General features: G+C 39.0%; 1 protein-coding gene across 1 annotated transcript; it reads left to right on the forward strand.

Annotated features, from left to right (window-relative positions):
- The first annotated feature begins 722 nt into the window (after positions 1-722).
- LOC147879897 (lysM domain receptor-like kinase 3) lies at positions 723-6,850 on the forward strand. Its single transcript, XM_087371622.1, has 10 exons — positions 723-1,383; positions 2,008-2,052; positions 2,185-2,252; positions 2,406-2,469; positions 2,567-2,709; positions 4,162-4,251; positions 4,471-4,576; positions 5,223-5,374; positions 5,544-5,594; positions 6,686-6,850. The coding sequence occupies exons 1-10, from the start codon at positions 723-725 to the stop codon at positions 6,848-6,850; spliced, it is 1,545 nt and encodes a 514-aa protein (XP_087227748.1).
- Positions 6,851-26,230: the final 19,380 nt, after the last annotated feature.

Raw genomic sequence — 26,230 nt, forward strand, 5'->3', positions numbered from 1 at the left:
CCAATGCTTTAGTATCTATAATGCTTGATCTAGTAGTAGTAGTAGTAGAAGCCTTAAGAGAGAGGAAAGGGCAATGTACCTCGGACAAGAAATACAGTTACGTCAACATGAAGGTGCACTAGTAGTTCACAAAGTTCATTGATTCGTATTGTTTGGAGTGTGCTGACGTGTAGAATGAGCCTAGAGACCGTGACGACGGTCCATGAGGGAGCAACACGTGGGTGGGGGAGACCCGTCAGCCCAAGGATTCGCTTGAAAAACGACGCTGAGATGGAGTTGGCCGGCTAACACAGTCCCATATCCACGTCACCCCTTGTTTTCTCAGCCCCCTGCGTTTTCTCTCTCGACTCCAGCTCATTTTTGCCTTCCTCGCTTGGATCATCATCCGGTAGGCTTCCCTTCCGCCTTTGCTCTCGACTTCATTGCCGCCCAAACAGGCGACTTTGCTTCTTCCACTGTAGATTCCTCGTGCTTCTGCTTGCACCCTGCATGGAATTAGCCAGACCAACCTTGAAGCTCCACTTTACCTTCTCCAGACGTCAGCGACGTACCTGTTTGCACTTCGTTTGAAGGTTTGATTTTTGCAACAGCTGGGTGGCGGGAATCCTGCAAATTTGGTGGACACACTCCTGCCTTGAAGGAGCTTCCACAACCCATGTATACTTCCCGTCGTTTCCATGTTTGATTCCCGTTCCTGGAGAAGCTCCACCCGCTAGTTCGCAATGTCATACGCAACATCAAGATCACTTCGTATCCCGGCTCGCCTATTTTGTATCACTCCTGTGCTTTTGCTGGCGACCCTTGTGGTTTCTACAGTCTCTTCTTTGCAGAACGACCCTCGTGGCTGCACAAATCAACTGTTTTCCTGCCCAGCCTATCTGTTTTATCCACTCAACTCTAGCAACCAGACTCGACAAGAGGCTTCTGATATCTTCAGCGTGCAAGATAGCGATCTTACGCTCCAAAACTACACAGGCAAGAATGTTACGAGCGATGCTCCGCTGGCCCTGCAAGGCTTGTACGTGAAGGTCAACTGCTCATGTGATTCCAATCAGGGGTTCTATTCCTCTAAGTTGAAAGTACTCAGAGGCAATGACAGCGCTTCGGATAAAATCATCGAAAGGTATGACGGGCTCGCGTGGGCTTACAATAGGACCACGGCAGAGATCTCTCTTCTATGTGGGTGCCTTGATGACAGTACAGAACTGGCAAATTCGAAGTACCTCCTCACTTACCATGTCGCTGTCGGTGACACTCTAACATCTCTGGTACAGAGATTTGGAAGTAGCCTTGACGCCGCGGAGTATGCGAACCCGAACCTTACGGACCCCAACAACATTGATCCAGTCATGATCCTGTACATCCCCATGAATAAAACGATAGGTAAGCAAGCTTACAAGGAACGAAAGGGCTATGTCTGTTAGGACTTAATCCCTTTATATTTGCGGGCCTTTGCTTCTGTGCTTCTTGCACTTACTCTGAAGACCTTGAATTTGACCGGCACGTTCGCCATTCATTTTTTGACACGGAACCGGGTTTAGTCGCAATTCTATTAGGAGCCTGTTCGGAACATGCTATTTTGTCGATATATAGTCACCAGGATATGATGAAAGATGCAAACTCTTTCTGTTCTAACTTCTCCTCAAACAGAGGAAAAGCCGCTAGAACAGGATTGCAAATAGATCAGAACGAGATCTGGCTTGGAGTCGGGCCACAGATAAGGAGCCGCTTTCCTGCGCGTCACAGCTTTAGCGAATTTGCAAGCATGTTAAGGCCGATATAACTCTTCTAGAAAACGGGAAAACGCCCCCGCACCGGCCCATCTGTCCACGTTATCTACTCTGCTTCCTGATATTTCTCCGTAGCAGGCGTCTAAACCTGCTCCCTGAGCCTCCCTTTTGCTCCAAAAGCCTGATCTCTCTTTCACGAATGTGCCGCTTTCTCCTGGAAGACGTAACTGGGGCTCAGAGATGATGAGGATCTAACAACCGTGTGCATTTGGTGCAGACGATGCAGAAATGCCTTGGAATGCCCCTGTACCCACTGGATCCCGTAAGTAACCGTTTGTATATGCAGCCGAGAGTATTTACGAATTTCATCACGTATTGAGGTCCAAGAATAAACCCCGAGCCTTTAACTCCGCCGTTAAAAGTTCTAATTTGAAACTTTTGTATGTCCGCTCAGATAGTAGAGGAAGTTCAAAGCTGCCTACCCCAATAATCACGGCAATAATTTTTTCGGGAACGCTTATAGTAATAGGAGGGTTGGCCTTGTTTTACGTCAAGAAGCAACGATCGGGAAAATTTTACAGCAAAGAGAGAGGCGCGGAGAGTCCATGGGAAGGAAAGCAAATGTTCTCAACCACGAGACTCTTGGGTTGCAAAAGTTGCTCGCAAATCTTCCAGGAAAAGTCACCTGCACGCCGAAGCTCCAACGAAAATGCCAAGCGCCGTGTTTCTCTACCAAGAGGTAGGCCATTATGGTTCATCAATGTATTTGAAATTTGTGGAGGCACATACGGGGTGTTGTGTGGAACTGAGCTAAGCGTTTATTAAACATGTGGCAGATATGATGAGCGATGTGCTCTACTTCGAGAGACCCGTTGCTTTTAGTGTTGACGAGGTTGCATTTGCCACAGCCAACTTCACCTCAAGGGTACTAGGAGAAGGTGTCTACGGTACCGTTTATCACGGAGTATTGCGAGACAAGGTAACCCTTTCATCTACTCCATGCATGATTGCTTAGATAGGATGTAACCTTTGACCTTCAATGCAGCTCATATCTCAGCCCTTGACTTGCTAGGGGCATTCTTCCTCACCCTGTAGTATAGGCCCTGGTGAGTTTACAAAAAACACCACTAAATATACGAATTCCAACCCCTTTTAGGTTTCTTCAAACCCTTTTTAAAGTGTAAAAAATGCAATCTCTTCTACATCTACCTCATGGAGTAAGGTGCAAGATTTTGAGGAAAAAATATCATATAAGTCAAACTAATATATTAACATTGGCTAGAAGCAAGGCACCACTCTTTTTTATGCATTGTTTGTCATTCTTTGCATTTACCTTATGCTTTTCTTTATTGCATCATTAATTTGGAATCACAACAATATATGAAAATATCTCAGGATGTTGTAAAGTATTGTTGCACTTGAATCCCCATGACCTTTCATGTTCTACTTAAGAGAGAATTGCTATAAACAACAAATATTTTCCCAATATTTCATCCAAACATCTTTACTTAAGAGAGAATTGCTATAAACAATAAATTTTTTCCCAATATTTCATCCAAACCTCTCACTTGAGAGGGCACCATAGAGGCTCCTAAGAAGGGATATTTTAACATAGAAAGCTCATGGAAACCTACATTTGTAATAGGATTATTATTTCAATTAGTAAGAAAATATAAGGAGAAAGGGGTACTAGATCCGTGCATGTTAGGGATTTTATTACTACCTCATGAATGCATGTGCTTGTATTATTCTAGTTGTGAGCTCCCCAACATGCTATATTATATTTAGATGTGTAACCTTAATATTTATTTTCATAAGGATTTAATTAATGTTAAATAAATGGAACGAATGTGGACAATGGGTGTAAACTAAATGTGAAATCTTTGTATCATGTATAAAAACTATGTTTCACTTTATACTCTTTTCAAAAACTATGTTGATTAAGATACGTTGCTCTATAAAAAGTATGTTTCACTTTAAACTTCTATAAAAAACTATGTGTGATTACATTTTGCTGATGTTGCTTTATAAAAACTATGTTTTGCTTCATACTTTTATTTTAAAAAGCATAGTTATTAGGAAGCAAATCGGGAAAGCAAGCACATCTTCAACACATCCACAAGTCTTCATTCTGTGATTAAGTTATGTTGACGTTGCATATTTGCATATTTTCTTATCATTTTATATTCTTCTTTAGGGTACTCTACTAATTCTTTCTTAGATTACATGGATTTAAAACACACGTATGCTTGTGCATGTCCATATGCGTGGGCATGTATGGGCATGTATGTGCATGTATCTGTGCGTGTGTGTGTGTGTGTGTGTGTGTGAGAGAGAGAGAGAGAGAGAGAGAGAGAGAGAGAGAGAGAGAGAGAGAGAGAGAGAGAGAGAGAGAGAGAAACATCTTAAAGCATTTTTTTCTTGATAAAAGGAAGTAGCCATCAGAAGGGTTGAAGTAGAAATGAGCCCAGAGATTATTGTGGAGATTAGAAGTCTTTGCAAGCTTCACCACACAAGTTTGGTATGCATATTTCCCTTTGTCATTCTAGAATGAAGCCTTTTGTGTTCTTGTATTATTATAGGAGGTGAAAAAGGTTTTAGTTTTAAATAATATTTTCAAGAATTTCATCCTACAAATTGTTTTAGATTAGGAGCCACATTCTTCTCTCTATTAATCTTGAACCTATAGAACTCACATTTATACCTTGATCTTGGTCATTTTGTCAACTCTTGTTTGTAGGTGGAACTTATTGGGTACTCCTCAAAGGAAAATGAGTTATGTCTAGTCTATGAACTTGCAAAAAATGGAGCCCTTGTGGATCACTTGCATAAATATATTCAAAAAGGTAAGCTCTAGTTCAACATTTTGTTTTACATCCTTATATTTATGTGAGATAAACAAACTTTGTCTCTTTCAAAGGAGAAAACGAGCCTTCAAAGGGAAAAGACATTCATTTCATGTTGCCCTTTATTCTGATGATAATGTTTTCTACATCTTTTTAAATGGACAAAGTAAAAGGTATAAGACAAACCAAAGCTACAATTTTTGCATTGCATTTCACGAGCAAAGTCACAAGTGGATCCATGAAAATTTGTGTTCCTATAGTAATGTTAAATTGCATTATGTGTTGATATATGTTTTAATACACACTTTCCCTCTATTTCGTGATTTGTACTTCTTATAATTTAAGACTCCCAAACTATAGATGCATAAGGTAAAATGTTTTGTTGAAATATTAGAAGTACGCTTAGTGGCACACAAAATAACAATATAAGCTTGAGTAGTATCGATAAACTTAGTTTTTTTCCATCCCATACTAGTGTACAAATAAATATTTGGTTTATATTTTAGCTTAATATTATAATATGCACTTTTTTGGGGTAGACATTGACATAAACACCATTTATATATACGAGGTCTTAATTAATATACATTTTTTATTTCTTACATTACTAAAAGTAGTCTTATATATTGAAATATCCTACTTGCAGATTTGACACCATTAACTTGGATAGCTCGAGTGCAAATTTCATTAGATATTGCCAGGGGTCTTGACTATATCCATGAGCACATCAAGTTGCACCACATTCATTGTGATGTGAATACAAGCAGCATTTTTTTGGATGGAAATTTCAAGGCTAAGGTATTAATGTATGCCTCAAATACTCTCTTTTCTTGGAAATGACTAGATGCTACTTTTGTACATTGAAGCATTATACCCCTGCCCCCTTCTCCCCTTCCCTCAGATGTTATTTTCCTTCACTACAACAAATAGAGTTCCATATTAATTTGTTTCTCACTTTAATAATCAGGTTGGAAATTTCGGCCTTGCAAAGATTATAAACATGGCAAAAGGAGCAGATGTGCCCTCTGAATCTCACTTGGAAGCAAATACTCTCATGCAACTTGAGTGAGTGTCTAGCTAAATGTCCATCTCTCTCTCATTGATACAAGATCCTGTACATGAAGTGCCCATTCATATGTCTATAAAAGTACATGTAGCCCTTTCTCCCACCACCCACCCACACGCATGTGCTTGCCTATGCACATGGCATTGCCACTCGCACCCCCCCACAAACACACACGTGCACACGTGCATGTACATATGCACATGTGTGTGCATTCATGGATGCGTGCATGCTTGTGTGTGTGTGTGTGCACGCACGTGCTCATGCACGAGAGAGAGAGAGAGAGAGAGAGAGAGAGAGAGAGAGAGGATGGTTATTTTTTTTTGAAATATGCAGGTCTAGTGAGATAAGGCATAGAAAAAAGGAAGACATGTTTTCCTTTGGAGTAGTCCTTTTTGAGCTAATGACAGGTAGAGACAACATGGGATCAAAACAAAAAAATGTATTAAAAGAGGTATGACCATGATTTTTCTTGATGTATTGTGTTTTATGGGAGTGATTTGTTACTATTATCACTCGTAATAGACCCTTCTTTTTAATAGACTCTATTTGTTCCATATTTCCTTGAAAAAGGAGTTAAAAGAGAAAGATATGAAATTGTATTTTTACAAGAAATTTTAAAGAAATAATAGCTTTTTGAAGTAGTCAGGAGTTTTAGCATCTTACAACATTTTATATACATAGTAAAGTAAGAGGATAGGAGATGAGGTAAAGAAAAGAGCACATATTGTAGGATGCATTTACATCAAAGGAAAATTCAAGAGAATATTTATGAGAGATGTTAAATCTAAATGTGGAGCTTCTATTTTGATTGGATGCCTTTATGGAATAGATTTTGGCAGCAGTGGAAGAGCATCCAACCCCTACAAGCATTAAAACATTACACACATGGGCAGATCCAAATCTTTTAGATATTTACCCACATCACCTTTTCCATAGAGTAAGAGCTCTAATATCACTTTTCATTATTTCATTAAAGGAATTTGTATAAGCTATATACGTTTGTTACAAACATAACCCTCATTTTTTTTCTTATGATGTCATAGGTATGCTTGCTTGCAAAAGAGTGTACAAAGGAAGATGTAAATACGCATGTTGATATGAAAGAGGTAGTTTATAACTTATCACAAGTTGAATTGGAGTCAACAGAATGGGAAGCATCTCTAGCTGGTGATAGTCAGATCTTCAGTGGATTGTATCAAGGTAGGTAGCATTGGCAATGTGTTTCAATAAGCATTGTCATATGCTTTTAATATTAAGGATGTCTTTTGGTGTCCTTCATAAGAAAAACCATAGGGTGCACAACTAGCAAACGAGAGCCACCTAGTATCATGATGACCCACCATTTTTGGGTCATGTTTCAAAGGATATTTACAAATATGTAACATTTCAAGATGTTGGAGACCTCATGAAATACATGTAATTTTACAATGTTGATTCTTGTTTCTTGTTTTTTTGTTAACTTTCTTTTTTGTTGTTGAGAAAGTTGAGTTTAAAATATCAAGAAGTTCAATCATAAGTTTGACATTGGCCAGAGCACAATCATCATCTTCATGTTGAGGTTGACTGTGGAATGTTGAATTTCTTTGAGATCATTTAATGTGTCTTTTGGAGATCAAAATTGGCACTACCAAATGTGATATGCAATGAAGAATCTGCATTTTTCTTTCAAACAATTAGGTGGGCAAGACTTCAAAGTTGCCCACTTTTTCCCCATGAAAAGGAAAATTTTGTATGATTGGCAAACACATTTGTAAAAAATAAAGACTAGATTTTTTATCAAGAATCTTTGGTTCAAGAGATTTAGTTCCCTCCATGAATACATTTGTCTAAGTAAATGCACTTTTATGAACTGTAAAAATTTTGAATGAAAATGTTCAAGCCTATAGATACAAACGATGAATTTTAGCACAATTGATATATCATTTGAGTTAACAATTTCTTGAGCCCTAAATTGTCCATTTATAAAACATGCACTACAACAAACATGGGCAGTTTTCTTTTTAAGGCAAATGACAATCCAAGAATCAATAAACTTCTCTAGAATTATCCTCATTCATCATTAGTATTACCTTCAAATTTGTGCGGGGAAAGAGGGGGGGGGGAGGGAAGGGGGATGGAGATGCACTCATCCATGTTCTATATTTGTGCACATTTTCACTCCATTCACTCATCTTCTTGTCTAATTTATTCATACTTGTCTCAATGAAATTTCCACCTATGTTGAATATCAGTGTACCCTCTAAAATTTCCCTCTCCCCTTTCCTCTTCCCCTCACCCTCCACCTACTTCTCCTCTCTTACCCTCTCCCTTCCCCTCCCTCATCCTCCCATCACCTCTTCCTCTCCCTCTCCCTCTCCCTTCCTCTCTCCCCCGAGCCTCTTTGTCTTCTTTGGTTACTTGGTGTCCTCCTTGTAATTCCATGAACTAGAATGCCAAAATATGATATGCATAGGCACCTCCACCCCTTTTACTGGCTCTATGGAGTAGATTACTATAGCGCAGACTTATCCCTTTCCCCTCTTCCCGTCCCCTCCCTCATTCTCCCCTTTCCCATCTTTGCCTCTCTTTCTCCCCTTTCCCATTTCCTACTCTTATTACATTCTTGCATTCCATTTCTGCCCCTAGCTCATTGAAGGAATAGCTATAAAGTGTTGTGTTTATTCTCTATCATGTTCGTGTAACTCATTGCTAGGCAGCAAAACCATCTTCCTCAACATAATTGATACCCTCCTATTGTTCATTCTTTGCCTTTTTCTCTTGAAATAAACTTACAAGTTTCTTTCCCCTTCTAGAATTCCCCTTTCCCCTTGTTCTCTCATCCTTTTCCCTTTCCTTATAACAAAATTTGTCTAGCATCTCCCCACTTTTACTATCCAGGTCAACATTTGCTTGGGTGTAGCCAATCGTGAAAATATTTTCGGGGCCATTTTGGGGCTGCAACGCGATGTACTTCTAGTTGAATATTTGAATTTTACGCGGACCATGCTCTCGTCAAAAATTTTCCCACTGTCATGAACGCATACTGGCGTAATAATGACACGCAATCTTATCATGGTGAATAGCATAGAGCTCGACACATGGCACTATGATGCATTTACACATGAGCAAAGAGATTGTTGCTCTGCTGCCTCTGGCCTAACTACATCACACACCCTTTGCCTTGCCATGTTTTCTTGTGTAGCTTCGCCATCTATCACTATGCAACACAATATTTTGCTGTGCTAACCACCGTCCTAGCTCGAGCACAACAAAACTTTTTCCTACCCACCTGTCATTATGCAGCTTCACCATCTATCGCTGTACAACATGATCTTTTGTTGCGGTGACCACCATGCTAGTTTAAGCAATGATGTTGGCATGGAGATACCTTCAAAGATGGCATGAATACCACCGTGGCATGTCAATCTCTAACGAGACCACTCAAGGTCCAAATCCGCAACCACCGCACTAGATGTTGGAGCTATTTTAGTTCAAAACCAAGGAAAATAGTGTTATTTCGGAGATATTTTAGTCGTATTACTCCTTGTGCAACAATTTAACAACCACTGCACACATTCTTGGAGCTATTTTAGTTCCAAGCTAAGGAAAATGTAGACATTTGCAATTTACTATAGTTTCCTTACAACCACTGCACTGGTTATGGGAGTTATCATAGTTCTAAACCACCGCATTGGTTAGTGGAACCATTTTCACTACAATAACAATAGTTTTTTCAACAATTTCTTGTGCAACGATCCCTATGGTTGCAGTAAAATGTAAACGAGGGCAGAAATATGCCATTTATTCTTCTTTAGAGCCACTTTCACTGTCGAAGTAACAGGAACAATAGTTTTGGTGATAATGGTACTACATTGAAATTGAAACAAAAGAAATTACATCCGATAGTTTTGTGATAATAGTATTACATCAAAATTGAAACAAAATAAATTACATCCGAAGCAAACATTTAACAAAACAGATTACAAACAAAGATGCTAGAACTTTGTTTTTGTGACATTCTTTAAGCACTCGTCAACACCACCAGTGCAGCAGGACTGGGTGTTAGTTTTTGCCCTTTTTAGCACTTTCTTACACTATTGACCTGGTGCCTTGTATGCAGGGGATAATACGAGCACCTCGTAGTGCTATCGTAGGTAGGACTTTCTTACAATTTTGACCTAGAACTCCTTGTATGCATGGGACAATACGAGCATCTCGTAATTGAAATAACCTTTTTCATAGCAACTTCTGTCAAGGCAGTGGAAGAGGGAACTCAACTTGGAGGTGAGCTCAATCAAGCACAACATTTTACAACGGACAGGGAACTCAATATAGTGGTGAGCTCCAACACACTGACGCATGCTCTCAATGTGTTAGAGCTAATCACCAACTTGAGTTCCTTCCCTAGTGCCAAACGTTGTGCACAATTACGAAAAGCTCAATACCAAGTTAAGTTCTTTCCCAGTGCCTCACGGAACAATGACGACCCATTTCCCTTGGCTCCCCATCCTGCAACATGGTTGGTCATGACGTTTTTCTTTCAAGTCTTTCAAGGAATTGCCTTTGTCAGAGCAACTTCTTTCAAGGCAATGGCGGGGTTATGAAGGAATTACTTCTTTCAAGGCACTGAAAGTGGGAACTCAACTTGGCGGTGAGTTGAATTTGGTGGTGAGCTTCAGCACATTAACGTATGCTCTCAGTGTGTTACAACTTATCACCAAGTTGAGTTATCCTTCCCAAGTGTCGAAGGTTGTGCTCAATTATGAGAGTCTCATCACCAAGTTGAGTTCTTTGCCAGTACCTGATGGAACAAGGACAACCCGTTTCCCTTGGCTCCCCATCTTGCAACTCCCTTGGTCATGGCTATGGCTGGTGGAGTGTTGCAGGATGGAGAACCAAGGCAAACAATGGATCCCATGGCTGAGGCAGCATTATGAAGGGGGATCAAGGTTGCAGCAGAAGATTCATCATAGGGGTAGAGGGGGCTTGGAGAGAGCGTGGAAGGGGCTAGGAGAGAAATTTTCTTGGGCGTGGTGAATTGTTTCTCTGCCCTTAAGGCCTTTATATAGCTAGACTTGCCGAGCTCCCACTCTTTTCCCCTTCATTTCTTGTGTCAATTGTGTGACTCTAGGTGCCTATCACTACTAAGAGCACTCAATCCACCTGCTAGATTTTGCTGGTAGCCCGGCGTAGCATAGGCAGTCATCTACATCATCATCTAGCCATGACGTGCGATTAGATGGTTTCCATGCTAGAATTTCTTGGTCATCAGAGCCAAGATCATGATAATTCAATAGGAAGAGGGGGGAGGAGCAGTGGCACAGGCACCCAGCTTACGGGTAGCCTAGCCTAGCCTAGGCAGTCATTTACATCGTTGTCTAGCCATGATGAGCAATTAGATGGCTGCCATGGGAGAATTCCTCGGTCATCGGAGCCAAGATAATAATAATTCAATGGGATGAGGGTGGAGTAATGGTGGCACATACACCCAGCTTTACTAGTAGCCCAGCCTAGCGTAGGCGATCATATACGTCATTGTCTAGCCATGACGTGTGATTAGATGGTTGCCATGGGAGAATTTCTCGGTCATCAAAAAATTCTAATAGTTTGATATGTTCTTACTGTCTATCTCTAGCTTAATGCTAATTTGATCGTGTGAGTTAGATGGTCCACCATGAAAAGTCATTGTTATTACAGTCTGATTCTGACTCAATGCTAATCTGGTGGCCTATGAACTAGATGGCCCCTCATGCAAAGTCATTGTTATTACAGTCAACTGAAGAAAGGAAAGATCAAAACAGGACATCAGATTAGCATTGATTCAGTTCATCAGAATGTAATAACAATAGTTCTCATTCTAAACTATTGTTATTACAACCTGATAAACTGATTGAATGCTAATCTAAGCTTGTGAACTCGATGGTCCCCCATACAAAGTCATTGTTATTATAGTTTGATTCCGACTCAATGCTAATATGAGCCTATGAATTAGATGGTCCCTCATGCATAATCATTGTTATTACAGTCTAATTCTGACTGAATGCTAATCTGAACCTATGAATTATTGGTCCCTCATGCATGGTCATTGTCACTAAAACAAGCTTGGTGGTTGTTTGGGATTAGTATACTGTCAGGGATTTACATTTTCCCTTGTTTGGGATTTATAAATTGGGATTTACTGAAACAAGCGCGGTGGTTCTTTGGGATTTACTAAAGGTTATATTTTGTGGGGGTTTCAGTTAATCCTAAACCAACTAAAATGCATTTCGTTGCCAGTGCCTACCTCCTCTAGCCTTAACTATCATATAACTAACATGTCATATTCATCAGTGTAATGTGTGGGGAATCTATTGGTACATGGGTCTTCAAAGATGGCAAAGATCTCACTGGATTACCTCGTTGAGCATGTCAAGATGGCTTGATTTGATAGATATGTGACCAATTACATCTTGGATAGCAGGAGAGCAAACTATTTTAAAAACTCAACAAGTCTCGAGTAAAGGAACAACAGGGGGATAGAGATGGAAAGCCACAGAGGCAATGACATTTTTCCTTCCGCCGCTTGTCTTGAGCTTGATGAAGCCATTTCGCAAGGGTCCCTCGACAACCCAAGATTTTCGTAGATGAGATTGATCGATTGGAGGAGGAACATAGAGTTCCCAAGAGTGTCATTCACAAGATGGTCATATTGCATGAGGAACTGTGGGAAGGACTTCAATACTATAAGAACCCACAGTTTGCGAAGTTTGTTGCTGAAGGCTCCCATTGTGCGAAGTGTCGAGCATGCGTCCTGGAATCCTTTCGTAAATATAAAGTCCTTCAAAGATCTCAGACTTGATCTCTTGGAATCTTGGATATATATTACCCGAGACTTTTTTAGGGGCTGATGACCCCTCTAATACAGTCGGCTTTTCAATAGAACTTGAGTTAAGTAGTAAATTGCCTTCTTTGAAAAAAAAAAGTAGTAAATTGTCTTTGTATTTATCCATACTTAGATACAATGGTGGTCTCTTTTCAAAATGTAGAAGAGTAAAACTTGGTTGTATACTCCCTGGGTATATAACTTTAGGGGCTGACTATACATTTGGCTTTTCTATATAACTTCAATTTTAAAGCAATAATTCACCATTTACCCATCCTTGGATATGACTACTTCACTCAGCTGGACCTTATAATTTGAAAATGTTGCATTTTGTTGGATTAGAAGGTCCTATTTTCTTATGACTGCTTCCCTCATGACGTGCGATTAGATGGTAATTCTAACAATGTGATATGTTCTTACAGTCTATCTCAGCTTAATGCTAGTTCTCATTCTAAACTATTATTATTATAGTGTGATAAACAGACTGAATGCTAATCTAAGCTTGTGAACTAGATGCAAAGTCATTGTTATTACAGTTTGTGATTCCGACTCAATGCTAATCTGAGCCTGTGAATTAGATGGTCCCTCATGTATAGTCATTGTTATTACAGTTTGATTCCCGGCTCACTGCTAATCTAAGCCTATGAATTAGATGGTCCCTCATGCACAGTCATTGTTATTACAGTCTGATTTCGACTGAATGCTAATTTGAAACTATGAATTAGATGGTACCTCATGCACAATCATTGTCACTAAAACAAGCTCGATGGTTGTTTGGGATTAGTATACTATTTGAGATTTACATTTTCCCCTGTTTGGAGAGAAGATTGATTGGAATTTACTTTAACAAGCGCGATGGTTGGTTGGGATTTACTAAAGGTTATATTTTGTGGGGGTTGCAGGTAATCCTAAACCAACACAAATGCATTTCGTTGCCAGTGCCTACCTCCTCTAGCCTTAACTAGTGTTTGAGCTGATCCAATCACGATTCTAATGGTCAATAGTGCACAGCTCGACACATGGCACTATATACATTTACTCATGAGTATATAGACTGTTGCTCCACCTTTGGCCTAACTACATCAAACAACCTTTGCCATGCCACATTTGCTGACCACTTTGCTAGTTCAAGCAATGATGTTGGCATGGAGAGACCACCATGTTCACATGAATACCACCATGGCATGTCAATCTCTAATGGGACCCCTCAAGGTCCATATCCACAACCACCGTGCTAGATGTTGGAGATATTTTAGTTCTAAACCAAGGGAAATAGTGTTATTTTGGAGATATTTTAGTCATATTACTACTTGTGCAAAAATTTATCAACCATTGCACACGTTCTTGGAGCTATTTTAGTTCCAAGCTAAGGAAAATGTAGACATTTGCAATTTAGTATAGTTTCCTTGCAACCACCGCGTTGGTTATGGTAGTTATCATAGTTCTAAATCACCGCGCTAGTTATTGGAACCATTTTCACTACAATAACAATAGTTTTTTCAACAATTTCTTGTGCAACGATCCCTATGGTTACAGTAAAATATAAACGAGGGTAGAATTATGCCACTTGTTCTCCTTTAGAGCCACTTTCACTACCGAAGTAACAGCAACAATAGTTTTGGCAATAATGGTACTACATTGAAATTGAAACAAAAGAAATTACATCCACCACTGTGGCAGGGCTGGGTGTCAATTTGCTCTTGTTAGCACTTTCTTACACTTTTGACCTGGTGCCTTGTATGCATGGGACAATACAAGCACCGTCCTATTGTAGGTAGGACTTTCTTACAATTTGGACCCGGCCCTCCTCGTATGCATGGGACAATATGAGCACCTCGTAATTGAAATAACCTTTTTCATAGCAACTTCTTTCAAGGAACTGGAAGAGGGAACTCATCTTGGAGGTGAGCTCACTCAAGCACAACATTCGACAGGCGGACAGGGAACTTAATATGGTGGTGAGCTCTAGCACATTGATGCATGCTCTCAGTGTGTTAGAGTTGATCACCAAGTTGAGTTCCTTCCCCAGTGCCGAAGGTTGTAAGCAATTACGATAGGCTCATCTCCAAGTTCAGTTCTCTCCCAGTGCCTGAGGGAGCAACGATGACCCGTTTCCCTTGGCTCCCCATCTTGCAACATGGTTAGTTATCAAGGAATTGTTTTCTTCTTTCCAACTTCTTTCAAGGCAGTGGCGAGATTTTCAAGGCATTGCTTCTTTCAAGAGGGAATTCAACTTAACGGTGAACTCAATTGAGCACAACATTGGATAGTGGACAGGGAACTCAGTGCCAAAGCTCAATTATGAGAGTCTTATCACCAAGGTGTCCAAGGGGCTAACATATAGTGTCTTGATTTCAGAGTTTCCACGTTGCACATGCCTTGATTTCACAGAAAGGGAAGCAAGAAAAAGTCCCTACATGCCTTGCAAGCACATATACTTCGTGTTTATTGTTGTCTTGGGCTTAACTAAAATGGTGCATCAGTCTATGCATCAGGCTGCATTGACAAAAGTTGAATTGTTTCAAGCTCTAGGTGGTAGAAGAAACCCATCAAGTATGTAGTGTATGGCTTGGATGCCCTTTTTTTGCATTTCCTTCAGAATCGGATAATATATGTAGGTGTTCTTCCTTGCATGAAGCTGCACTAAGTTGTATTTTTTGAAGGTGGAAGAAACCCATCAAGCATTTAGTAGGCAGCCTAGATGTCCTTTTTTTATATTCCTTTGGAAGCGGATGATATTATGCTTCCATGTTTTGGCAAGGCACGAAAAAACATTTTGTACAATCATTCCAAGGGTTGGAAGATATTTTGAAGCATCAAATTTTTATATCAATTTTTTTTTGTATGACATATGCTTTTTGTGCTATGGACTTAATAACTTTTAGAAAAAAGGTGTCTTCTAACAACATGAAGAGCAGTTAATATAATATGTTACTATTCTCATTATTGAAAGCATTCAATGTTTTATTTTATCATTACTTTTTCACAGCAAAGGAAACATGATTTGAACATGTACTTCTGGAAACATGCTAGCCAAGATGCAGGCGAGTGGGTAAGCTTTCTTGGAGCATAAATTGTGGTAATTGGCTGTCCTGGATGAATATGATGTGGTTGTTATTAAACAGATAACATCTTGCATTGTTGTTTGTCCACGCTCACTTATTTGGCCTCGCTCGCTTTTTGGTAATCCTCCTCCTTAATAATCTCTACCTGACCTACTTGCATAAAAATCATGTGAGAGGTGGAAGCTCGATGGAAGACATTCTATTTTTATGAACAAGTGATATATCAAATCCAATGGGTCGATTAAGTGGAATGGACTCAAGCTTTAGTATAAAGAGTAAATAAGTAAGATGTCTAATGGGCATCCTTAGAGAGCTGTAGAAATTGCTCATAATTGTGTGGTTTAAAAGGGTGTTACGGTACATAGTATTGATAGTAAGGTAATGGATGTGTCTTGAAGTTATGTGCAGTTAAACAAATTTTTAGTTTGTGGTTTGGTCAAACTAAGGAAGGCCTTGCATGTCTAGAGTACCTTGTGGATCCATTTCATACTTTTCTTGATGCGAATTAAAATTTAAGTGGAAATTTTAATTTAATGTCTAACATCGAGTTTTTTGCTTTTTCGTGCTATCTATGATTAAATTGTAACATAAAGTAGTTAATATTCTACACGTGAGGTATGTATAGAAAAATCATACAATTAGTATGAAGTTACCTGGTGAGGAGGATAGTTTATTGACCATCTTGTAGAAACTTATCAGGCTTCTAGTTTAAAGCTCATTTTTAGTAATAAATGATTGAATTGTAGGGTTCATTATATAATAAAATTTGTATGAGACATTGTTTGATTATTGTGCTTGGTATAATGTACTTGTGGGGTGAGCTAAAGCGGCAAAATGTAACCAACAAGTCCACAATATATAACTTAATGGAAACTTATATTGAATAAGGTTAAAATTGTAAAAAAGGATGTTTTAGACCTCACAAAAGTTGCTTTTATATCTCATTGAGATATCAAAATAATGTGATTCAAAATAATGAGATTCAAAATGTGATTTTATTATAACATATTGCAAGAAAACATGGCTTATGCACATCTCCTTGGTACCCTTCATGTACCTCATGATGCACTTAACTGCCTCCCAATGCCTGTTTCCTAGATTAGCCATATACCGGCTAAAAACTCCCACTGCAAATGCAATGTCTGGTCTAGTAGCTATCATAGCATACATAAGACTCCCAACTGCTGATGCATAAGGAACCTTCGCCATCATGGCCCTCTCCTCATCTGATTTGGGACTATCTGTATGACTCAGTTTCACATATGGAGGCAATGGAGTACTCACTGCCTTCCCCCCCTCCATATTGAAACGCTGCAATACTTTTGTAACATACTCTTCTTGTGAAAGCCAAAGGAGTTTCCTACTCCGATCACGCGTGATGCGCATACCAAGAATATGACCTCCAAATCCCAAATCCTTCATATCAAAGGCCTCATGCAACTTGGCCTTTAATGCATCTAGCTCATAAGTATTCTTGCTAGCCAATAGCATATCATCCACATATAGTGCCAAGATTATCAGGCTATTACAGAATGAAAGCATCAAACTTCTGATACCATTCTCTAGGCACTTGCTTAAGACCATAGAGACTCTTCTTCAACTTGCAAACTAAATGCTCTTTGCCCTTTTCTTCAAAGCCTTCTAGCTGCACTATGTAAATTTCCTCATGCAAATCCCCATGCAAGAAAGCTGTCTTGACATCCATCCGCATAAGGTCCATATCCTCTACTGCCACTAGTCCAAGCATGCATCTAACTGTGGTCATCTTCACAACCGGAGAGAATATCTCATCAAAGTCCACACCCTTCTCTTGCTTGAACCCTTAGGCAACCAAACGGGCCTTGTACCTAGGCACATCATAACCTGTGACCTTCATTTTGTAGACCCATTTACATGGCAATGCTTTCTTTCCATGTGGCAAAGAAACCAAGTCCCAAGTCTTATTCTTCATAAGTGAACTCATCTCTGATTGCATAGCATACTCCCACTAGTGTTGATCCTCACGCATCATAGCCTCTGTGTAGCAAGAAGGCTCCCCGCAATCAGTAAGCATCACATAGTCTACCCCTGGAACAAACTTATCAGGCGGTCTAGACACTCTAGATGATCTTCTCAAGGGCATTTCAGCTTGGTGTCCCACCTGCATATCAGCCACATTTGGCTCATCATTTCCACCAATAGATGATCCATCATCTACCCTTGATTGTATACCTGTGGGAGTACTTGGTGGTACCATTTCTTGCACATTTGGTGCATGGACAGCTTGTTGTCTATCAACATAGGCAGGTGGATTCACATCGTGGAAAGTGATTCTCCTCATTTCCACATCCCTCATGGGTGCCTTATGCATCTTCTTCTCATTGAAGACTACATCATGGCTGCGTATGATCTTCTTTGCTTCTGGATCCCAGAGACGATAGCCCATCTCTCCACTTTCACCATAACCCAAAAAGATGCATTTCCTAGACTTAGGATCTAGCTTCTTTCGAAGCTCTTTTGGCACATGTGCATATGCCTCACACCCAAATATATGCAAATGAGAGTAAGATGGCTTCTTCCCACTCCATGCCTCTTCAGGAATACCACCATCCAAACTCTTACTAGGTGATCTATTGATCACATGCACTGCAGTCTTCATTGCCTCAGCCCAAGAAACACCAGAAAGACTTGCATTGGAAAGCATGCATTGTAACCTTTCTTGAATGGTAGGTTCATCTTTTCTGCAATTGGATTTTGCTCTGGAGTACGAGGGGATGTGAGCTTCCTCTTAATCCCACGTGTATCACAGAAATGCTGAAAGTCATGAGAGAGATACTCTCCACCATTGTCAGTCCGTAGGCATTTAAGCGTTCTACCTGACTGATTCTCAACCAAGGCCAGCCATTTCTGAAATACCTGGAACACATCACTCTTCCAAGCTATAGCATAAGCCCACACTTTCCTAGTTGCATCATCAATGCATGTCACATAGTATTCAGCCTCGCCTAATGATCGTGTAGGCATGGGACCACATACGCCTGAATGCACCAAATCAAGCTTTTCAAACTCTTTCTTTCCCCTTCTTTTGTGGGCTGATTTAGTCTACATCCCATAGAGACAGTGCTCACAAATTTCAAAATCAGAGAAACTCAAATGCGTTACATAACCCAAATGGCATAAGAGTTTCATTCCATTCTGGCTCATGTACCCCAACCTGCAATGCCACAAAGAAGTGCTTGGCTGCTTGGTTATTGCAACAACATGATCAAATACCCCTGATACATGTAAGGGATACAAAGTCCCACACTTGGCACCCCTAGCCAAAAGCATAGAGCCCTTTTGAATTTCCCAACTCTGAAAGCCAAAAGTGGTGTGAAAACCAGCATCATCTAGCTGACCCACTGAAATAAGACTCTTGGTCAGCTTAGGCACATGTCTCACATGTTTCAAAACAAATGCAGACCCATTTGCAAAAGAGAACTTTATGTCACCTACTCCCACTATGTTACATGCATAGTCATTTCCAAGATGCACACAACCTGACTTTCCACTGTCATAAGTGGAGAACCATTCCCTATGGGGAGTAACATGGAATGAAGCACCAGAATCCAAAATCCAATCCTGGGAATATGCATCATCTGAAGTGGTAAGCAACTCTGCAGATAAACTAGACATGAAGAGAACGTCATTGTCACTATCATGTGTGACTACATTGATCTCCTCGATCTTCACTTTTCCTTTGTCCTCCCTTGGACTCTCTTCCTTTTCATTTGCACCCCAATTTGCATTCTTTTTCTTATCCTTTTGCTCTCTTTTCAGCTTGTAGCAATCCTTTTTCATATGGCCCTTCTTGCCACAGTAGTAACACTTAATGTTCTGTGCCCTGGATTTGCTACAAGACCTCCCTCTTTCTTGGGACTTTCCCCTGAACTGCTCATATTGAATGAAGTTTCGAACCTCTTAAAACACAATCCTCCAAAAATGGCTATTAAATTTGCTATCCTAGTCACTAACAATACCGGATGGTAGATTATACAATCTATAAATATGCTCCACAAATAGCCTAGCTAATTCTAGAATTTTAACATCTTCATTGATAGGAATAAAATGAGCCATCTTGGTCAACCGATCCACAATTACCCACACAGAGTTGTGCCCCCTTTGTGTCCTAGGTAATCCCATAATAAAATCCATGGAGATGATTTCCAATTTGCCAGATGGAATCTCCAATGGGTGTAGGAGATCTCCTATCTTAAGGCGTTAAGCCCTATTGACCTGGCATTTTCGCAACTTGAATACAAAATCTTGGTAGTCCTTACCTTTTCTAAGCCAAAAATTTTATCTTTTCAGAAGCACATATGTCTTCTAAAGTCCCGGGTGTCCAGCACTCGGACTATCATGACATTCAAAAAGAATTTGGCGCCTAATGCCATTATTATCTGGGACACATACTCTACCCTTGTAGAGCAGGTAGCCATCCTCAATAGTATATTTTTTCCACTTGAGTCCTTTATCACCAACCTGTGGTGTGTCACCATTTCCATGTGACTCCCCAGTGAAAGCCTCTCGAATTGTTGGATCCCTATTTCTAATTGCTTTCCATATTTCAGAGAAGTGAGGATCAAACTCACATTTCCCCTATGCGGAATAGTTAAGCTCTGTTGGTTTCAAATTATGTGACTCAAAGGCAATCAGATGATTATCTTGCATAAGCATAGCCCCAAAACCCTACCCACTAGCATCAATGACCATCACATTGTTAAAATGGGGTTCGAGACGTTACCTCTTTAAGTCGCTGGAAGGCTAAAGTGTGTTTTTCTTCCCAAGAGAAAGCACGAGTCTTACATAGAAGTTCAGTCAATGGATGTGACTTGTGTGAAAATTTCTCAACGAATCTTTGGTAAAAACTACACATACCTAGAAAAGATCATAACTCGTGAATATCTTTAGGCTGTGGCCAATTCACTATCGCCTCTACTTTCTTGGGATTTACTCAAATACCTTCATTTGAAACGATGTGAGCAAGATATTCAATTTCAGATTGGAAAAATGAACTTTTCTCTGGGTTGGCATAGAGTTGGTTCTCACGTAAGAGGGAAAAAACAAGATCTAAGTGTTTCTCATGTTCGTCTTGACTCTTGCTATAAACCATGATATCTTTGAAGAAAACTACCACAATGTCTTGATAGGGTAGAAAAAATCGATTCATCATCCAAATAAATGTGGTAGGTGCATTAGTTAAGCCAAAAGGCATAATAAGGAATTCACGGTGACCAGGTTGGGTCTTAAAAGTAGTCTTGAAAATATCAAGCTCAGTCACTCTCACTTGACGATATCATGACGTAAGATTGATTTTGCTAAATATTGTGGCTCCTTTCAACTTGTTAAGAAGGTCGTCGATTCTCGGAATGGGGCATCGATTCTTCACTGTTATTTTATTTAAGGCATGATAGAGGCTTAGCCTAAGCTTATTATCTAAAGTGGGAAAAGCAAACTCTATTTCTAGATAAGGCAAGCTGTTTTGGATTTCTATGTGTGGCTTATCTCCGATTCGTGCATGGAGGAGATGGGCATGAGCTTGTAACAATTGTTGCTCAAAATTCTTGAGGAGCTGAACAATGCTTGCTAGTGTTGTAAGAGATCCCAAATTTGTAATAGATCATCCCAACCTAATTTGAAAGCATCGTATACATGAGTAAGAAACGAGGCAATGTTGTTGTATTCTGATCCATGCCATCTACAATAAGGCACATGTAGTCATCGGGATGTGAAATAGTTTGCTCCTTCCAAAATGCATATTTTTGTCTGAAATGTCGAATAAGGTCATGATGAGATTTTTGGTTTTTTTTGTATAATTTCCTTTGATTTGGACATGTTGCACTCTCAATCGCTCGCTTTAAATCATCATAGACATTGCACTTTGAATTTTTTGCCTCCTTGGGATTTTAACATATCCAAAGTTCTTCTTCCAAAGAGTATACAAAGTATGAGAAGAAGCTACAGCATCCCCTCTTTGCCTTTGCTTTTCTGCAATAGAGTCAAATACTTCGAGCTTTGTCAAGCCCATTGGAAGGTTCATTTCAGTGATCGCGTCACCGTTAGGGAGTTTGGTAGATATATGGTGTTGAGGTAAAGCATTTTCATGTATGAAGTCTTGCAAAATTGCCCTGATAGTTGAGATTCTTGATTTGGACCTTCCTCTATTACCGTGAATGCTAAATTTGTTGCCGCCCTTTGCCTTGGTGACTAAATCCCAATATGTACCATGGGATAATCCAGTAATATTGCGATATGCCTTATTGCAAATCTTTTTTCCATTTATGAGAGGTTTTACCTTTTGTCTTGAACTTAGCCTTTTATTGCCATTCTGAAGAAAGCAAGAGAGACTTGTGAGAAGGTATTCATTTCTTTCGCTTCCTCTTCTTTGCCACATGTGTCCTCTACATTCCGTGATGTCTGCAAGATCAATGAAGTGCATACATCTTCACTTGCAACATAGATATCTCAATGCATTTAACATGTTCTCCTCCTTCATTACTCTCTTCCTCTTTGGTTGCTTTTGTGGATTTTCCTGGATTCGCTCTCAATGTGATATAGAAGGTCTACTTGAAGAAATTAACATTCTTAGCACCCATGAGTAGGTTGCCTTCATGCAAAACACCAGAGTATGTGATGTAGCTTTGATTTCAAGATGAGATGCAATACCTTCTTTGATGCTCCTTTAATTCTAAATTCTATAGGTTTTCTTGTTTCTTACTTGCCACAGGCATTGCCTAAGACATTGAACCTTCTCAAATGTAGTCATACTCTCTACAACGCTTATTCCTTGGTGATACTGGGAGCCACGAGGAGATTTGGATTGCAAGGGTTGTGTGTCCAAGAGATACATGTGAGAAAGAGATAGAGGGGGGGGGGGGAGACGGGCCTTGTTAACCGCACATCGAGATGTTGAATCACACTAATGCTAGTATAAGATGATGGGATATGCCACATTTTGCATCTTCAAAAATTGCACACCGATTGTTGTTGCTGATCCCTCTCCACTCTGTGATCCCAAACAACAACATTTCCATGCCATGAGGACAAAGCATCATTAAATCTACAATGGTCGACAGTCAAATACTAGACGTAACTTGGGTATCATTGTAAATACAAGGCAAATTTAGGTCTTGAGTTCAATATAAGAGATTCCATAGGGATCATCTTTCACCATAGCAAGGAGAACAAAAGCAATCACCTTTATTGGAAGTTGTGATAGTGCAATCTTGGAGGACATTTTGGGTTTTTCAAATGTGCATTTCGTCCGTATTTGGACTGCTTGTTGCTGGCGCTTCTATATTTGGACTACTTGCTAGTGCTTCCACTTAAAATTGAAGGCTTGAACTCCATAGCATTGCACAAAGTTTATATGGATCTGAGGCCTGTTTATACTTTGCAAGTTTCTCACTTTAAGATTATGGACATCGCTAAATTTGGAAGGCCTCAACAACAAGCTATTCAAAGGACAATTGACATGATTCGCTTAAAACATTGTAAGAGCAATCCAACATTAGATAAAATTTCAAAGTGCCAATCAAAAACAACATAGGAGTAAGGAAAGGTTTGACAGGTGAGCCTTAGGTAGGTGGCAACATAAGCTTGAAAGACTTGGCTATGGTGGATCCATGATGAAGAAGATGGGAACGGGGCATGAATGGGAAGAAATTGAAGAAATTCCAACACATTGTAATGTTAACCCTTGGATTATTGTAAATCCAAAGGTTATAAAGTAGACATGTGGATCAAGGACAAGCTAAGATTCCTTTTCATTCCACAATGTTACCTGCCTAACCACTACCACTATGGCCCTGCTTGTATATAAGGATGGAAGGGATGAAAAAGTTATTTCTATTTGAGAAAATAATATTGTAAAATAGTCAAGAATATATGTAAGGCATTGAAAGTTATTATCCAAAGCATTGTGGTGCCTAGCTACTCAGCACTTTACCTTCACTTTTGCAAAAAAGTGTCCTACCAACATTGTCCTGCCCATCCAACATTTTTTTGCCACACCATTGTGCCCATGCCTCACTTAACTAGTTTCTATTCTTATGCTCTCTCTCTCTCTCTCTCTCTCTCTCTCTCTCTCTCTCTCTCTCTCTCCCCCATAAATCAACTCATCAGCATCATTGTCATTTATCAATATACTCCAACTGTTACAGCCCACAAATGCTTAAAACATCAAAATAATAATGAAGGCAGTGCTCTTGAGCACATCATGTGCTCTCTTGTTTTGAGACATGTTAATTTTTAAGTCTCCTAAGAGTACAATGTGCATGTCATTGTTTGTTTAAGCTAGTAGGTCATGAATGTATGTAACAAAAGTGTTATAATGTTTTATTGGTATTAAAAATTATGTATCTTTTTGTTTGATTATAAATTTGAGATTTGGAAATTTCTATTCCATTGCATGTGGATGTTTTTGATTCCTCAATTAATATGTTATTTTTTATCAATATGTAAGTGCCATCGATAGAGAAATTTTAGGTATGTGTGGTTCATAGCACGGTATTCTTATTCCTTGCAAGCAAATGTCGAATTTTATGAGCAATGTTGTTCTTTTTAAATCTACCTTATATTTAGGGAGTGATCTTGTATTTAAAAATTACTTTGGTATTGTATGTGTGAATGTATTGTTATGATTTCTTCCCATATTAATTTTGTGTCCAACCTTTCCTTTTCTTTTTGAACATCATTGTCTATGAAGAAGTGTTCTTCGTGAGTGGTTCAAGTAAGTATAGAATCTCAATTCTTGTAACTCTAGATAAAGATGTGTATGTAAGCTCATGTGTGTGAATACCCTTTGGTAAGAATGCTAGGTTTTCCAAGCCTTGTGCTCTACAAATTGTTCTTGCATTAGTTGGTTGTATTGGGAATCATTGATGTGTCGAAATGCTTGGTTTGTATGGTCCAACCTGGACATCTTTTGTGAAATATTAGTGTCCATTTTTTGTATATGGCATCAGTGAAAGCATCGATGTTTTTGTGTGTTCTTTGCATTCCTATTTTAGTTGTAAGAAATTGTATCTAAATGATATCTTTGTTGTTTTGTGTGGACATTGCCATAGAAATTCCATCTACACTAGTTACTAATCCATCTTGTTGGTTTATATTTCTTGAACATAATTCAAGTAGCATTCCCTCTTTAACCTCTATGCTCATTTGTATCCCTTTTGTTGCTTCAGGATCTTCCAATATTTTAGATCTATTACATGTGGAATTGCTGACATGGTCAATTTCTTTTATAATATGTTTTCCCCTATTGCTATTTATAATATGTTTTGATTATGATGATTCATTTGAAGATTATTATACTATAGATGAGGAAATGTATGGTCTCATGGTGGTGTATGCAAACATTTATTGTTTGTATAATGTATTTTTTGTGGTGGCATTTTCTAAATGAGTTCAAAGATTTAATGAAATATTATTGTTTTGCCTCAATGTCTGTGTGTGTTTTTTATGCATTCTAAGGTGTATTCTTTTGGTTTAAACACCCATGAATCTTTGATGGGTTTTGCTCAATAGAAGTCACCACAAGCAATAATATTGACATCACCAAAGTATTCTGCATGATTCCTTTTGTAGTTGTGCACGCTGAAGAGATCTAGCAGCTAGCCAGGAACAGAATAAAAATGTGGAAAGCATAATGAAAAGCAAAATGGAAAGGAAGATGAAAGAACAACTGCTAGGCAATGATAACCAAAATACTCACATGATATAAAGCTTGATGTTGACTAATATAATAGACAATAGACAAGTACAACACTATATAGTGTGACACTAGACTCTAAAAAGCCATAGTGTATATGGGATAGCTCCCAATATGACACGTGGCATGTCTAGGACTCATTAGACTATAAAACACACTTACAACACTCATTTTAGACTCACTTTGGCTTGATATTCCAACACATGCAAGTTCGCAAAATTCATAGTTCTTCTACTAACCAGTAATGTTTCATCAAGGACAAGGAGCTACAACTATTTAAAAAGAGAGCTTAATGTGTAAACTTTTTCTCTAGACAAAGTTGTGAGGTTCTTACCATGCAGTGGCAAGTGTAGTGTAGAATTTATGGTAGTTCCATTTACGTTGTATGTTGTTTTTCCTATGTATGCAAGCATTAGAACTTTAGGTAAGCCTATGTCTACTATGTTTTATATTGTTTGGTTGTAGTGTCATAGAAGGCCTTGAACAATAATTAGAAGCAAGTATGTTTTACCTATTCTAGCTCCTCATGTGAGGAACAAATGTATTTTGTTTAAAGGATAAAGTTGTTTGCATAGCATCATATCATCAAATATTCCCCTTTATTTATAGTGAATATATTTAGTTGAAGTATTCTTCATTGGAAAAACTATTTGTTTTTTTAGTTGGCATAATGTATTTATCAAGTATATTATTTTAATTTGAGTTGGCATGTCTAATGCAATGTCATATTCATCTCTAGTTATGTTTTTATTGAAAGTAGGTCTATTGTTTTCTATATCCTAATGTATGTCAAGTCTTTTTATATTCTCATTATGCTCCATCAATTCATTGCAAACACCTATCTTTTGTGATGATCAATTTGTTTGCAAGTTAGGGCTTTTCCCATGTTCGATGGACAAAAAGTAATTAGCTTTCATCCTTTTGGAAGGGGCAATATAAAAATACTTGTTCA

Source organism: Dipteris shenzhenensis, chromosome 33, assembly GCF_047967505.1.
Source record: "Dipteris shenzhenensis isolate YYH24624 ecotype China chromosome 33, Dip_SZ_1.0, whole genome shotgun sequence".
Lineage (NCBI taxonomy): Eukaryota > Viridiplantae > Streptophyta > Polypodiopsida > Gleicheniales > Dipteridaceae > Dipteris > Dipteris shenzhenensis.